The sequence below is a fragment of the Ambystoma mexicanum genome, chromosome 2q (assembly GCF_040938575.1).
Source record: "Ambystoma mexicanum isolate Mex_15411 chromosome 2q, UKY_AmexF1_1, whole genome shotgun sequence".
NCBI lineage: Eukaryota > Metazoa > Chordata > Amphibia > Caudata > Ambystomatidae > Ambystoma > Ambystoma mexicanum.
In genome coordinates, this window is record NC_090924.1 from 368,166,390 (window position 1) to 368,179,624 (window position 13,235).

At 42.4% G+C, this 13,235-nt stretch overlaps 1 protein-coding gene across 1 annotated transcript in view; it reads right to left on the reverse strand.

Moving 5' to 3' along the window:
• GGA2 (golgi associated, gamma adaptin ear containing, ARF binding protein 2) overlaps positions 1-13,235 on the reverse strand; it is a 336,280-nt gene that overhangs the window by 295,188 nt on the left and 27,857 nt on the right. Inside the window, exons 5-6 of the mRNA XM_069647399.1 lie at positions 13,026-13,149; positions 2,511-2,611 (exon numbers count right to left, since the gene is read on the reverse strand). Coding sequence (XP_069503500.1) covers positions 2,511-2,611; positions 13,026-13,149 — 225 coding nt within the window. The remainder of the gene's footprint in view (positions 1-2,510; positions 2,612-13,025; positions 13,150-13,235) is intronic.

Genomic DNA, 13,235 nt, shown 5'->3' on the forward strand with positions numbered 1-13,235 from the left:
TCAGGGAAAATTAGAGTTGGGAGTGAGTAAACACAAAGCATTTGTCTCCCCTGTGTCCTCCTTAGGATAACATAGAGAACCAGTCTCTTTGCATCCTACCATTCCATTTCACTGCCTTTTGGACATCAAACCTGGGGTGTACCATCTGAAAGATAAGAACACGTTTTACTTACCTAGTAACTTTGCATCTCTTCTTTTGAAAAATAACCAACACAAGTAAATTACCCGCTGCAGATGCATTCTGGGGAGAAGCATTGTGGCTCCTGTGACTTTTGGGCACAAGGCCCAATTCTTTTTAGGGATTGGACTGCTGAAGTTAGGGAACATCACTTGTGACTTGGTTCCATCTTTACTGCATCATTTTATGTATGTTTATGATTTAGTATTGTGCGGTCCAACTTAATTGAGTATTGTGCGGTCCAATTAAAACCAGATTAAAGTTTCTGATCAGGTGAAAACCTTGGGGATCTATTTTGACCTGCATATTTCTTTTGTAAAACACCTGTTATATCTTAAATCCTTATGTCCCTACTACATTCACCTTCTATGGCAACTGCGTCCCTATCTTTTAGAAACAAACAGAGCTACAATTGCAGCCGCCATCGTCAATACTAAGCTAGACTACTGAAACAACTTATTGATTGGATCATCTCAGACAAATATTAGAAGTCTTCAAGTCATTCAGAATAGAGCAGTGCGAGCAGTTTGTGGCATTGGCAAGCGCACCCACATCTCCAGAGCCCGCAGGAAACTGCACTGGCTCTCCTACAATCAGCGAATTAGTTTCAAGGGCATTATAACTACTCATAATTGTTTCATAGGGAAAGCCCCCCTGCTATCTCTCAACAAGAATTTCTAAAGAACCTTTGCGTCTGACTCTCCGATCAAACAAAGACACATTTCTACAACAACCCTCTGTCCTGCTGAAAAAACTGGGAAATAAAAGCTTCAATGCCTAGGGCCCCTCTCTTTGGAACCAGCTCTGAAAAGTATAGAATCTACTGCTCAATTTAAAAAACAGTTGAAGACACACCTGTTTGACTTAAATCCAGAGTAATTTTTCCAACATTTAGCCCCACCTTCACTGACCGATCTCTGTTTTGTTTTCTGTTTTTATGTTTCTGTCCAGTGAGCGCTTAGAGGCCCAATGGTGTAAGCGCTATATAAAAATTGATAGATAGATAGATAGATAGATAGATAGATAGATAGATAGATAGATAGATAGATAGATAGATAGATAGATAGATAGATAGATAGATAGATAGATAGAGGGTGTTTCAGGTCTAGAATAAATATTTGTATTTGTATACATTCCTTTCTAAATTGAATTGTGTAATTTACTGTGTGGACTCATTATGGCCCCCCGACTCCAATCACGCTCTCCTTGACCGTTGATAGCCTTGACTGCTCTCAACATTTACATTGATTGGGATTTGGCTAACCTCTCAGAGTTCCCTGTTCATTATGATTTGATTTCATTTGATTTCATTTGAAATTTATATCACGCACATCCTCACAGAGGCAAGCAGAAACCTGCATCTAGGCACAGATGTTTATCTTCTGAAGCAACAATTTAGAGCAACACAGAGGCAAAGGCTATTGAAATAGGTGAGTCTTCAATTGTTTTAGGAATAGAACCCTAGGATATGTTTTCCGGAGTTCTGCTGGTAAAGCATTCCAAATGTGGGCACCCCTGCTATAGAAACATTGGTTCCCCCAGAAGACAAATTGGGAAGAGGGAACAATGAACAGATTTTGGCCAATCGAGCAAAGGGAACTAGAGGGATAGTAGAGGTTGATTTTGGAAGCCAGGTAGCTGGGTGTCATGCCATGAATACATTTATATATTAGGCACAAAGTCCTAAACGCAATTCGTTTTTGGACAGGCAACCAGTGTAGCTTTCTGGGATGTAAGGAGACCGATACAGTTCTGGAAAAGTTGTATACAAGTCTGACTGCAGCATTCTGGTCCTCTTGAAGCCGCTGTAAGTGATTTGCTGGCGATCCTAAAGGAAAAGTGCTGCAATAATCGAGTCTAGAGCTGACCATTGTCTCCACGCCCACAGCATGCTCCATTTCGGAGATAAGCGATAAAACAGGTTTTAATAACCTAAGCTGATAATAAACAGATCTTATAACTTCCGTGACATGAGCGTTATGACTAGGGTGGCCTCCTAAAAACTGTCCACCAGGCCAGATTCTAGAAATCCATCTTAGTACTAAGATAGCTGTGCAAGTGGCTTGGTAAGGTGATGCCTTTCAGCGAACCAAGCCTTGCTTCTGGGTAAACTGCATACGTCCATGTTCCTGGCTCCAGGAGCTATGTAATCTTTAGTCGCAATCCTGCTATGCTGCCCAGAAAACTCTTATCATAGGCCAAGAAACAATGCAAAGGGCAGGACACCCTAAAAGGTGAACAAGGTGATGAATACCCAGAAATATGCACACCCTGAAGAATGTAAACCAGCAATCATGCATATGCGAAATCACACACGAAGCACAGCTTTCACCTGAGACTTCTCTTCGTCATCAAATATGGAATCCCGCGGCCGTGGTGAAGGTGGCGGCAATAGTTTGTCTCCAGGTAATTTAGGGTCTTTTTTAATGATTCCTTAAATGCAAAAGAAAAATTATTAATGAAATATGAATTATCCAGTGACTCTTTCTAGCAACTCATGCATGGCCTTTATCTCTCCTCTCTGTCCATCTCTTTCACTCACTCTCACTCATTTTCTTCTATATCTGACTTAGACCTAATCTGTTACCATTTTCTGGGGTTTTACACCCCATGCCCTTGTTTTATTCTCTATTCAGTCACTCCCACTCAATGTACTTGGCTTTTTCCCTTCTGCCCTTGCAAGCCCATCTTCAAATTTCTCACATGATCAGCTCTACGTACCCGGCTTTCCACTCACCTCCTATCCCCTCCCGCACACTCACACACTCTCTTTGCGTCCCTTAGCAGTTTCCTTTCTTTCTGTCATCAGCAGTTTCTACAAACTCTGCCTTTTTCCCTTTCTCTTTCGTTTCAAATTATTGGTCTTTTGCCAGTATTGGGATCTTTTTTTCTCCCCCCAAAAAAACGATCTCATAAAAATAGATCATTGCGCCGGCCTTGCCCGCTAGCCCTTCCATGGAGCTAGGGGTGGCATTGCCGGTATCATTTAAAATGTATATGTTTGAAAACTCTGAGTAAAGTTTTCTCTAAACATATATGTATATTTCACAGGGAATCCAAGCCACTTTTACATTAACTTGCATGGAAACGGCTGGAGACGGGTTCTCTCTATCATTGAACATGAGGACAGTAGAGGCAGCAGGACATGGAGTGGGTATTTGGGCTATACTTTATTAACCACCCTGTCATTTTGTGTATTGGAAATGGTTTGCCTTAGGGATGAAGTGTGCTAGAAGGGAGGGAAACTGTGTGCTAATTTCTGCAAGAATATCTATGGTATCCTGTGTAGTGCCTATATCCGTGTCAATGGGACAAGGAGATGGAAGCGGTATTGATATGCGCATAAGTTTCTGATATGACAATTACTATTTTACTTGCACTGCTGGCATGCTTTCTTATACAAAGGATGTGACCAGCTAGGAAGGCTATAACGTGAAGGTAATGATTGTGTACTTTTTCAGGAACAAGGATCCTGGTTTATATGGCAGGCCAGGATATAGAGGGCATTTACTACTTTGCTCAAATGGAACAGTGCAGGAAACGTCCATTGATTGAGGTATTCCTTAGACATCTTTTCAGGGCACTTGGTAGAAGCGGCTACAACTAGCCACATTAAAAAAGGGAGAGCCTTGGATTTGAAGTTTTTGCAATCAAGGGTCCCTGAAAAAGTTAACAAAAGGTCATAGGACGAAATTAGCTCTGACAGCCGGCAACGTCAAGCTAACAGAGACTTCAGCAAAGACGGGGCTGAAGACAAGAGTGAGGTCTGCCACATGCATGCTCATTATGGAATGGGGTTCTGGGGGGAGAGTTGCCTGTAGTTTGGACCATGGTTGGGCGCTCATGCTTTGGGCTACATTCAGACAGACTCTATGTGCTCAGGGGAAGGGCCCAGCACACCCATGCATCACACATGCCACGTGTGACTGTAGTACTCCAGCTGGACCCAAACAAATGGGACTGTACTAGCAGTCTTATAATGTGCATAATCCTTCTGCACTCATCCGTTTCCTTTTTTTTGGCATCTTGCTGCTCTAAAGTTCTTGGGGATTGGAATTAAAAGTACTCATAAATAACCCAATCACAAAGCAAACACTCACTCTCCAATTCTGGCACCCATGTCCATATACGTGATAGTCACTCTTATCCCATGCTATTTAAATAAGGTCCAAACACTATGTTTGCTTATTGTTGATTTACAACAATATGTGCATCAATTATCATCCGATGCAGGTATTTTATCCTGCATTGACTTGTACTCCATCAAGTCCACGTTTTCGCCTTTGCCATTTTTAAGATCCATTCAGTTACGTGTTCAGTTTTTCTGGAAACATGTCAGAAACATTAGCTGGAACTTACCCTCATTCAAAGCATTATTTGCCCACAGTCCTTATTAAGCAAATTCTATTCTTGATTTACCAATCAAGCCCAGTGTCTTTGAGCCAGAGAGTAGGTTCCTCTCCCACTAGATGGTTTTGCCCGTTTTCACTGTGAGTTCAATTTCCAAGGATGCTCTGTGTTAGAAAATACTTGCTGCCATTGTCAGCTTGGATAACTCTTAATTACAGTATGCATATTGCTAGTTGTTCTTCTGTTTTAGTTGAAAAAATAAACCTCTCAATGTTCCATTAAGCACATCAAATGGTCACATTTTCGAGTGTTCTCACACCGAGTTTGCAAATGACAAACTAATTCAAAATTAGCATTCAATCCTTTAGGTTTCATGCAATGCAATTCGCAAGTCCAATATTCTTCCCTTTGCTTTAATCTTCCGTCTTTGTCACCTCTGCTTTTCATCTTATAAATGTATTCCAATATTCGAAAGTTGGTTGTGGACAGATTGTGACCTAGTTGTACAAAATGTTTTACTAATAATGATTTCACTAGTCTAGCGCAAGTGTTACTTTTATGCTCAGTTATCATTGTTTTAATGGTCCTTTTGGTGTCTTCTATATGTAGCTTCCGGCACTGGCATGGATGACAGAAAGAAGAGTAAAATAAAGGGAAGAACTTCAATACATTGCAGTGCATGCTGCCTAAGGTATTGAATGATCATTGTGAACTCATTTACTATTTGTAATTATGGTTTAAGAACACTAAGATGGCAACCATTTGATATGCGCCATGTGATATTGAGACATTTAATGTTTTTAACTAACACAAAAGAAAGACTAAGAGTATACAATCTGTAAAGAAAGTGCTGACAGGAAGTCTTTCTGTAAATGCAGGAATGGTTTGATAACTGAATTTACAGCGGGAATGGACACGCCCATGTAGAGAGAGAGGAATCAATTTGCTGGATGAAGGACATTGAGATTGATCAAAGATTCAAAGACAAGTGGCATCATTACGACCATGCCGGTCTGGAATCATGGGTGCCCGTAAGCTTACTAGCATTGTTGTTTCTGCACCGGCATATTACAGATCTGCCGGCCGGAGCCACCATGCTCTACAGGTCTGACCCTGTCGGGCACAGCGGCCATGGTAGGCAGATCGGTCAAGGAAGCACCGGCACCATTAGCAATGGTGCCAGTGTTTATGTGTCCCCAATCCCATAGGGATGTGAATGGGGACTTATATTTTACCGGCGCCTGAATTTCCAGGGCACCGAGGTTGTAATATGGTGGCACCAGGAAGTCAGGGGCCGGTAAATATTTACAGGTCAGGCAGCAACCCACCGGTAGCACCGGCAGGGTTACCGCTGGACCCGTAATGAGGCCCAAAATCTGTTTAACAAAGAATGGTGGGCTAATAGTACTTTAAATAAGGCTTCGTTGTTGCAACAGTTTCGTATAGGTTTCCAAAAGTCAGACACAAAGTTGTCATGTTCTTGTCTAAAGTCTCCTATTCAAATGAAAAGGGGTTGGAAAAATGCCTCTCTGACCCTGCCTATAAACCAAAACTAAGCATATGTCCGTGTCAGGATGGCAATAGCTGAAAAGCCATCCGTTTGTCTAAAACGTCCTATCCTGACCTTCACACTATAAATAAAACAATAATAAAGTGTGCAAGGAAATGTCTTCAACCTGGTATTGGCAAAAAACTGTCCCCAACAAAAGATTAGAATAACCCCAACAAAAATGTTTTCCAAGGTGAAAGACCTTGGATCCAGTGGGTGGTTCCCTTCCCCTTGATTCGAAATGGATAGCAATATCTCTTTTACTAACAGTTCCCTTTGTCTTTCGCCTAGATTAACAATGGTCCTGTTAGGCAACATGTTCAGCAACAGTCTTTCTTCAACACAAGTATATCCTTTTATTTAACAAACACTATTCTTCTTTAGTTTTCCTTGTAGCTTTGCAATTTGCCTGGTACACCTCCATTCCAGGCCTTCCCATACGGTATCACTTGCCTGGTATACTCCCCTACCAGGACTTATCTTGTGGTTTTACTTGCCTGGTATCCTCCCCTGCCAGGACTTCATATGCAGTTCATAGTTCCTCTGTATCACCAAAACTGTATATACCATGTTGTGTTTGATATATCTGTCTGCGGTAATATTTGTTCAAACTTTGCCCACACTTGCACCTCATGCACTTGTATTTCTTTGGAGATTGACTCTGTACTTTGCCTTGTCTGCATTCAAACAAACTTCTTATTGAGATTTGATTCTGCACTTTGCCTTTTCTGTATTCAAACTTTGCATTGAGTTTTGATTCTGCTATTTGCTTTTTCTGCATTTAAATAAAATTCTTGTATTTTCGGTATGCGTACTATCAAAATGTTGAAACTCTTGTTGGCGCAGTGCCAGAACGCACCTGGGGTCCCCATTTGGTTTGGGTCGATTCACTGCATCTTCTCTCCAGCATCTCTTGCGTTTCTGCAACAGGGCCCTGCGGCTCACTGTGCACTCTGGATTCTGCAGACATCCTTCCGGCTTCCCTCGCAACTCCACGCTCACACGCCTGGTTCCTCACAGGTCCCGGTCTGGAGAATGCTACTTTGTCGAGCTGCCGAGTGCCCAAGAACTCTCTCGTGGTTCACGGCGTCTCCACGGCACTTCCTGCTCTGACTTCCTGTTCCTCCTTCTGCTTATGCAGATGCCTCTGCTCCGCCACACCAGTATGTGTCTCCCGCCTTCTCTCTGGAGCCAATGTCTTCTCCTGCTCTGCCCCCATCTCTAGTGCGGTTGCCAGCTTTAAATGTCCCATGCACAGGTATTTCTATAGAACAACTAGTCTGCACATTGAGCTTCAAGCTCCTGTTACTTTGTACCAACTCCTTCATCCGCCTCATCTCAGTACTTCAGGGATTATGGGAGTAGCGAGTCCAGAGATGTCATTGGATATATATCATTTAAAATGTTTTCCTCGGTAGTTTTACATGAGCGGACATCTTCATACAAAGGTGTATTAGAAGCAAAAAGGGTTCTGTTGGAGTTTTGTGTATCTAGGTCAATGATGGAGTTTTGACTTAAGGATACATGAGAAGAGGTTTCATCATTGCCTCTACAAGTGGAAACCAATACCTGTAAATAGGCCATTAATGCTTTGGGCACCAGAGGGCCTTCCTCTTGGGAAAGGGGGAATACTGTGTCTAATCCAGTGAAGTAGCAAAATCTCCCAAGGAGCTATCTCCTCCAATGTAATCCTCCCTCATAAAGCCTCCCCCAGGGTTAGGATCAGATAGCGGCTGCTGTTCCCTGGCCACATGGGAGGTGGCTACCTCCGGGGAATCCGTGATGACTTCACTGGATTCATCACAATGTGTATTTTTTTTTTCCTTTTAGAATGTGTACTTAGGTGGGTCTTGATAAAGGGAAACGTCCATAACGTTGGACTGATGCAGTACATGTCAATGCAGGTTAAAATACCTGCATGCAGACAATAGCCAAGTCACATTTTGTAAACAGAAAAAACAACAACAAGCAAACACAATTGAACATTATTTAAATAGTGAGGACCACAAGTGACTATCACAATAACTAAGCATGGCTGCCAACGTTGGAGAGTGAGTCATCCCTCCATGATCTGGTGTGGGTATCAGCAATCTGGGTTTCAGCCTCTTTAGGTAAAAACAGAATTCAAGGACCTGGCGGCTCAGAGACTGATACGGCCTGGGATAGAGACTGCCTTCACCAGCTTGGAAGTTAGAGCTTGACTAGGGCGCAAGTTAACCCAATATGCTGATTTTCAAAGGATGGAACAAAAGACTCCCAAATAGGACTGAGTACCAGGTCTCAATGTGTTTTTTCTGAACTAGTGTGGGTGAAGCGGCATCCAAGAAAACGTATTTGCAACCCTCAAACAGTATACTAGCGGTAGAGGCAGACGCCACACCCTTTGGAAAGCATGCATGGAAATAATAACCCAATGAAATGCTGAGGCAAGGCTTCCTGCATGTGAGGAATAGAAATGTAGACAAACCAAGGTTTGCCTCCCATGCACGTTTTTATATTTATGCTGTTGTGAGGTTTGACTTGGTCTTGCAATTTCCAAACCATTGTCTGACTTTTCATTGTGTACTGTTTTCATGGACCATCAAAACATTTAATTTCTGTTTTGGTAATCTTTTTCCTCTGTTTCTTCTTCTTCTTCTGGTCTTGTTTTGATTATCCCGGTCTTCATATCATTACCATGTATCAATTAATTCAGTTTATAAAGCTCTTTGGTGTAAAGCGCTATAGAATCAATAGCCAATGCTAGTACAAAAGAGACTATGAATTAGAATGAAGAATCACATGATCCTCCAGGTGAAGGTAAAAGATGAATAAAGAGCAAAGAGGCTCTTTATACCGGAAAACGGAATTACCAATACTGTCACTTGGTCAGGCGGTATAACCACTGGAGGTATCAATACCACCTGATTATAAGTGGCGGTTTGCAGTATTAATCCCCATTAAATGGAGTCCTTAAGACTCCATTGGGAATTATTTCCAGTGTTACCTCCGCTGGTATTCCCGGATGGTAATACCTGCAATTTCTTCAGCTAAAGTGGAGGACTAACCTCCAGTTGTAGCCGGAGGTAACTCATCCCCTTTACCGCCACAAATCGCCAGTATTACCATCCAGTAATAACGGCAGAAGTGATACTGGCAAGCATGTAGTTTGGCGGTGCAGGAACAATTGAGGTAAATGGTATTACCTCCACTTTTTCCCACACCGCCAAACTCATAATGGGCCCAAAATGTCTTCACCCCAGACCTCAGTGGCGTGGTTTATTGTGCTGTGTTTTTTACTGACTCTTGCCCTGAGGCTTGGCATGTCTGCCTGGGGAGGGGGAGCCATTAGGTAAAGTTGGAGGCTTTGTGTATCGCAGCTCTGAAACAGTTCATGATCCCCGTGTGGTGGGGGAAGCTGGAGTATGTACCAGCATCTAGAAAATCTAGGGGCTTAGGCCACTACTGCAGAGGCCCCGGTCTGCTGTTACACTACATCCGCTATTGCCATACCACCAGACTACACCATCCTCAGGACTGACAGATCCAAAACTAATGGAGGGGGAGCTAAAACCAACCTACAACTCAGATCTTGTCCTATCGAAAACCCAGAAGTCTATGAAATCTTACTAGCCAAACTCGCTACCAATCATAAAACAACAATCAACTTCGTAGTGATTTACAGATCGCCCAATTCTAACTCCCAGCCAGAGGTAGACATACCTCTACTATTAGCTCCTTTTATTAAACCCAAAAATAAATGTATTATTCTTGGCGACCTCACTCTAGGCTTTAATGATCCCCTAGACCATAAAGCTGAAGCCCTTCACAATGCCCTCTGAGATATGCATTTCATACAACTTGTGAATGCCCTACTCATTGCAAGGGCAGGACACTGGGCTGGATACTTGCACTTAATGCTACCAAAGCCATTGAGTCAATCACACCACTAGTATGGACAGACCATTACAGTGTGAATTTTATCCTCACCTGTAATATGCACCCCTAAGACCAAGATAATGAACACATACGAAACGAGAAACAGTCGTAAGCTTACTGCTGAGAACCTAAATCCTATCTTAAGTAAAGCCCTTACAACCAAAGCGGTCACGAGCGACAACCCATGCCTTCTGGCAGATACCCATCACAAATGTCTTACCACTACGATAGACTCTTTAGCACCTCTCACAACCAAAACGTGACGTCCTGATAAAAAACTTCCAAGTTGAAAGCCTTGAGCTGTAAAGGGGACAACTTTCCAGCTCACCTAGTTAAATCCTGTGCATCTACTCTCACCCCCATCATCACCAACTTTGTCAATGCATCATTCAGCGCCAACTTAGTCCCAGCTAGCATCATAGAAGCTTGGGTCACCCTGCTTCTAAAAATAAAACACCCTTGACCCGGCTGAGCTCCCCAACTACCGACCAATAACTACAGTCCCATTTTTACTTAAAATCATAGATAAAATAGCCTACACACAAATACAAACACACATTGAACAACATCAGCTCCTGGGAGCGCGACAATCTGGTTTTAGGCTGAACTATATTACGGAAACGGCCCTCATTGATCTGACTCAGGGAAACTATGTATACTATTGCTTTTAGATTTATCTGCAGCTTTTGATCTTGTAGATCACGATAAACTATGTACCACGTTAGCCAAAGATTTCAGTTTTTCTAAAAATGCTACTCTTTGGGTAAAATCCTATCTAGCCGAGCGTACGTCCAGAATCTCCATTGGCAAAGATGCCTTTCACCAACCCTATATAATGCATACACAAAGTTCCTCTTCACGACATTAGGTGATATGGGTGTCAACTATACCAATTCTGCAGATGACACCCAGATCCTCATTCCTATTTCTGGGAACTACGACCAGGACACATTCACCATTAATAAAATCTATGCCGTTATCCAAAACTGGATGGCTTTGAATAGCCTCTGCCTTAACGATGAGAAGACAGAGATTCTCATTGTGGGGTCCGAATACAAAATAGGCACCCTTCACTCAGATTACTCGGCAATCAAAATTGATGGTACATTGATTCCTGTACTTAATCAAGTCAAAACTTTAGGAGTTTATCTAGATGCCAACCTCACCATGGGTAAACATATCTCCGCACTCTCGTCCTCCACATCATACACATCCAAATTAATCGCTTTAAGCCGACAGCTCCTTACACCCCGAAAACTGCATTACCTTGGCCAGAGCGCTAATTTTTATCAAAATTAGACTATTGTAATACTCTGTTACTAGGAACATCCAACACCAACTTGAATTAATTACAACTAATGCAGAATAAAGAACTACGAGCAGCACTAGGAATACAAAAATCTGACCACCTCCCCAACATCAGGAGGGAGACTCACTGGCTTCCCATCAAGGCTAGAATAATTTTCAAAATACTATGTGTCACCTACAAATGCCTCGCTAATAAAGCCCCTACTTATATGAACAACGTCATTAAGAAGGTTTTTTCCAGTGGGACCCTAAAATCTAATAACAACTCGCTCCTTGAGACCCCCAGGTACAAATGTCCTAGAGCAGGAGGTAGTAGTTTCCAAGTCCTTGCCCCCAAACACTGGATATCCACTGAATATCAAAAAGGGAGAATCCTTCCAGAAATTCAAAAAAATCTGGCTATTTAACCAATTCTAGCTAACATAAGTCAGCCACCCTAGCCCTCTCTAACCTCTAGAACTGAACACTGTAAATCATTATGATTGCTTTATTGTGTCATCCTATGTATATTAACAATCTATGCCTTAATATTCATGTTGTAACTCTATCTAACCGATAATATGTAAGTAACTATGATTTATGCTAAGATGTCTGTAACTACGCTGTGATACCTCAGGGTCTGGGTATGTAACAAATGTAATAAATAAATGAACAAATAAATAAATAAATACATCAGGTGCCATTATGGGGTGGGATGCACTAAGAGTGTGCTTCATTCCGCCTCCACTATAACACTTGTGGGGCTCTCAATGGACCCTGAAGGAGAGAAGACTATTGAGTTGGCGCGCTCGATTCGTCAAGTGCATTACTGTGTGCACTCTAGACATTGGGCAGGAAGAGACCAAGAGGTTGGTGAGGCTTTCCTGCCCCATGCCGTGTAGTAAGAACCTATAACAATGAGGGAGCACAAGAAAATGGGTGTTGCACTTTCATCAAGATATATTTTCAGTAGAAATAAAGGCTTACGAAAGCAATTTATTTCTGTAAAACCACACAGATCTATATTTGATAATTTTCCAATGTACGTGGCTAAAAGTGATCATGGAAGTTTGCAGGAAGTCTTCAAAACAGTGTACTACTAAAGTGCTCAGCTTCCCCTCAAACACTATTGTTATCATCCTCACTACTTAGAAATATCCCTGGCTCCTGGGAAGATGAGTGATTTTCTAATTTGCACCCGGGTAAGAGACGTCAACCAATTAGGAGGCCAGGAGGCCATGAACAACGCATTCCCTTCTGGCCTCAACTGCCTCTCCATCAGGCCCACCATTTTGTTACCCAGTCACCCTTAAGGCCCTTCCCGTTGGCTTGCACTCTCCCCCCCGCCAGTCCCGTAGGACGCAACCACATCCCATCTAACTTATCTTCACTGCCGTTTGCTCCAGCCTCCATCAGTGCTCCCTTGCCATCACCATGGAAGTAGAAAAGGGACTCCCTTTTCTGTTTTCCATAGCAGTCTTTTCGCTATAAAGAATACCAGTATTCACATCCCGTAGGGAGCACCGAGGTGTGAATAGTCATCATCCCCATGTTTGGGGGCATATAGGAAATGAAACAGCCAACATTTTGAAAGGTTCTAACTTAGGCTTGAGCTGGCGGTCCATTACTGTCCCTGTACATGTGGGGTTGAGCGCTGCAGTGGCACACTATACAGGCACACTTAGCATAATACCCATCCGTTATTCTTTCTTTGTAACCATGATGAAATTATGATTGACTGACCATTTTTCTTTAACATTTTATAAGCATTCTGGATTTTTGATTCATCAGGAAACCAGATGGTCCAGCTGTAGAAGATCTCAGTGATTCTTTCCTTCACACTGTCCGCAGACCATGCACCGAGAAACTGAGAGAGGCAAGGGGTGAGAAAAGGAAGAATTTATTAATGGAACTGGAACTGTGAGACTACTCGACAGACAGACAGCACTTCAA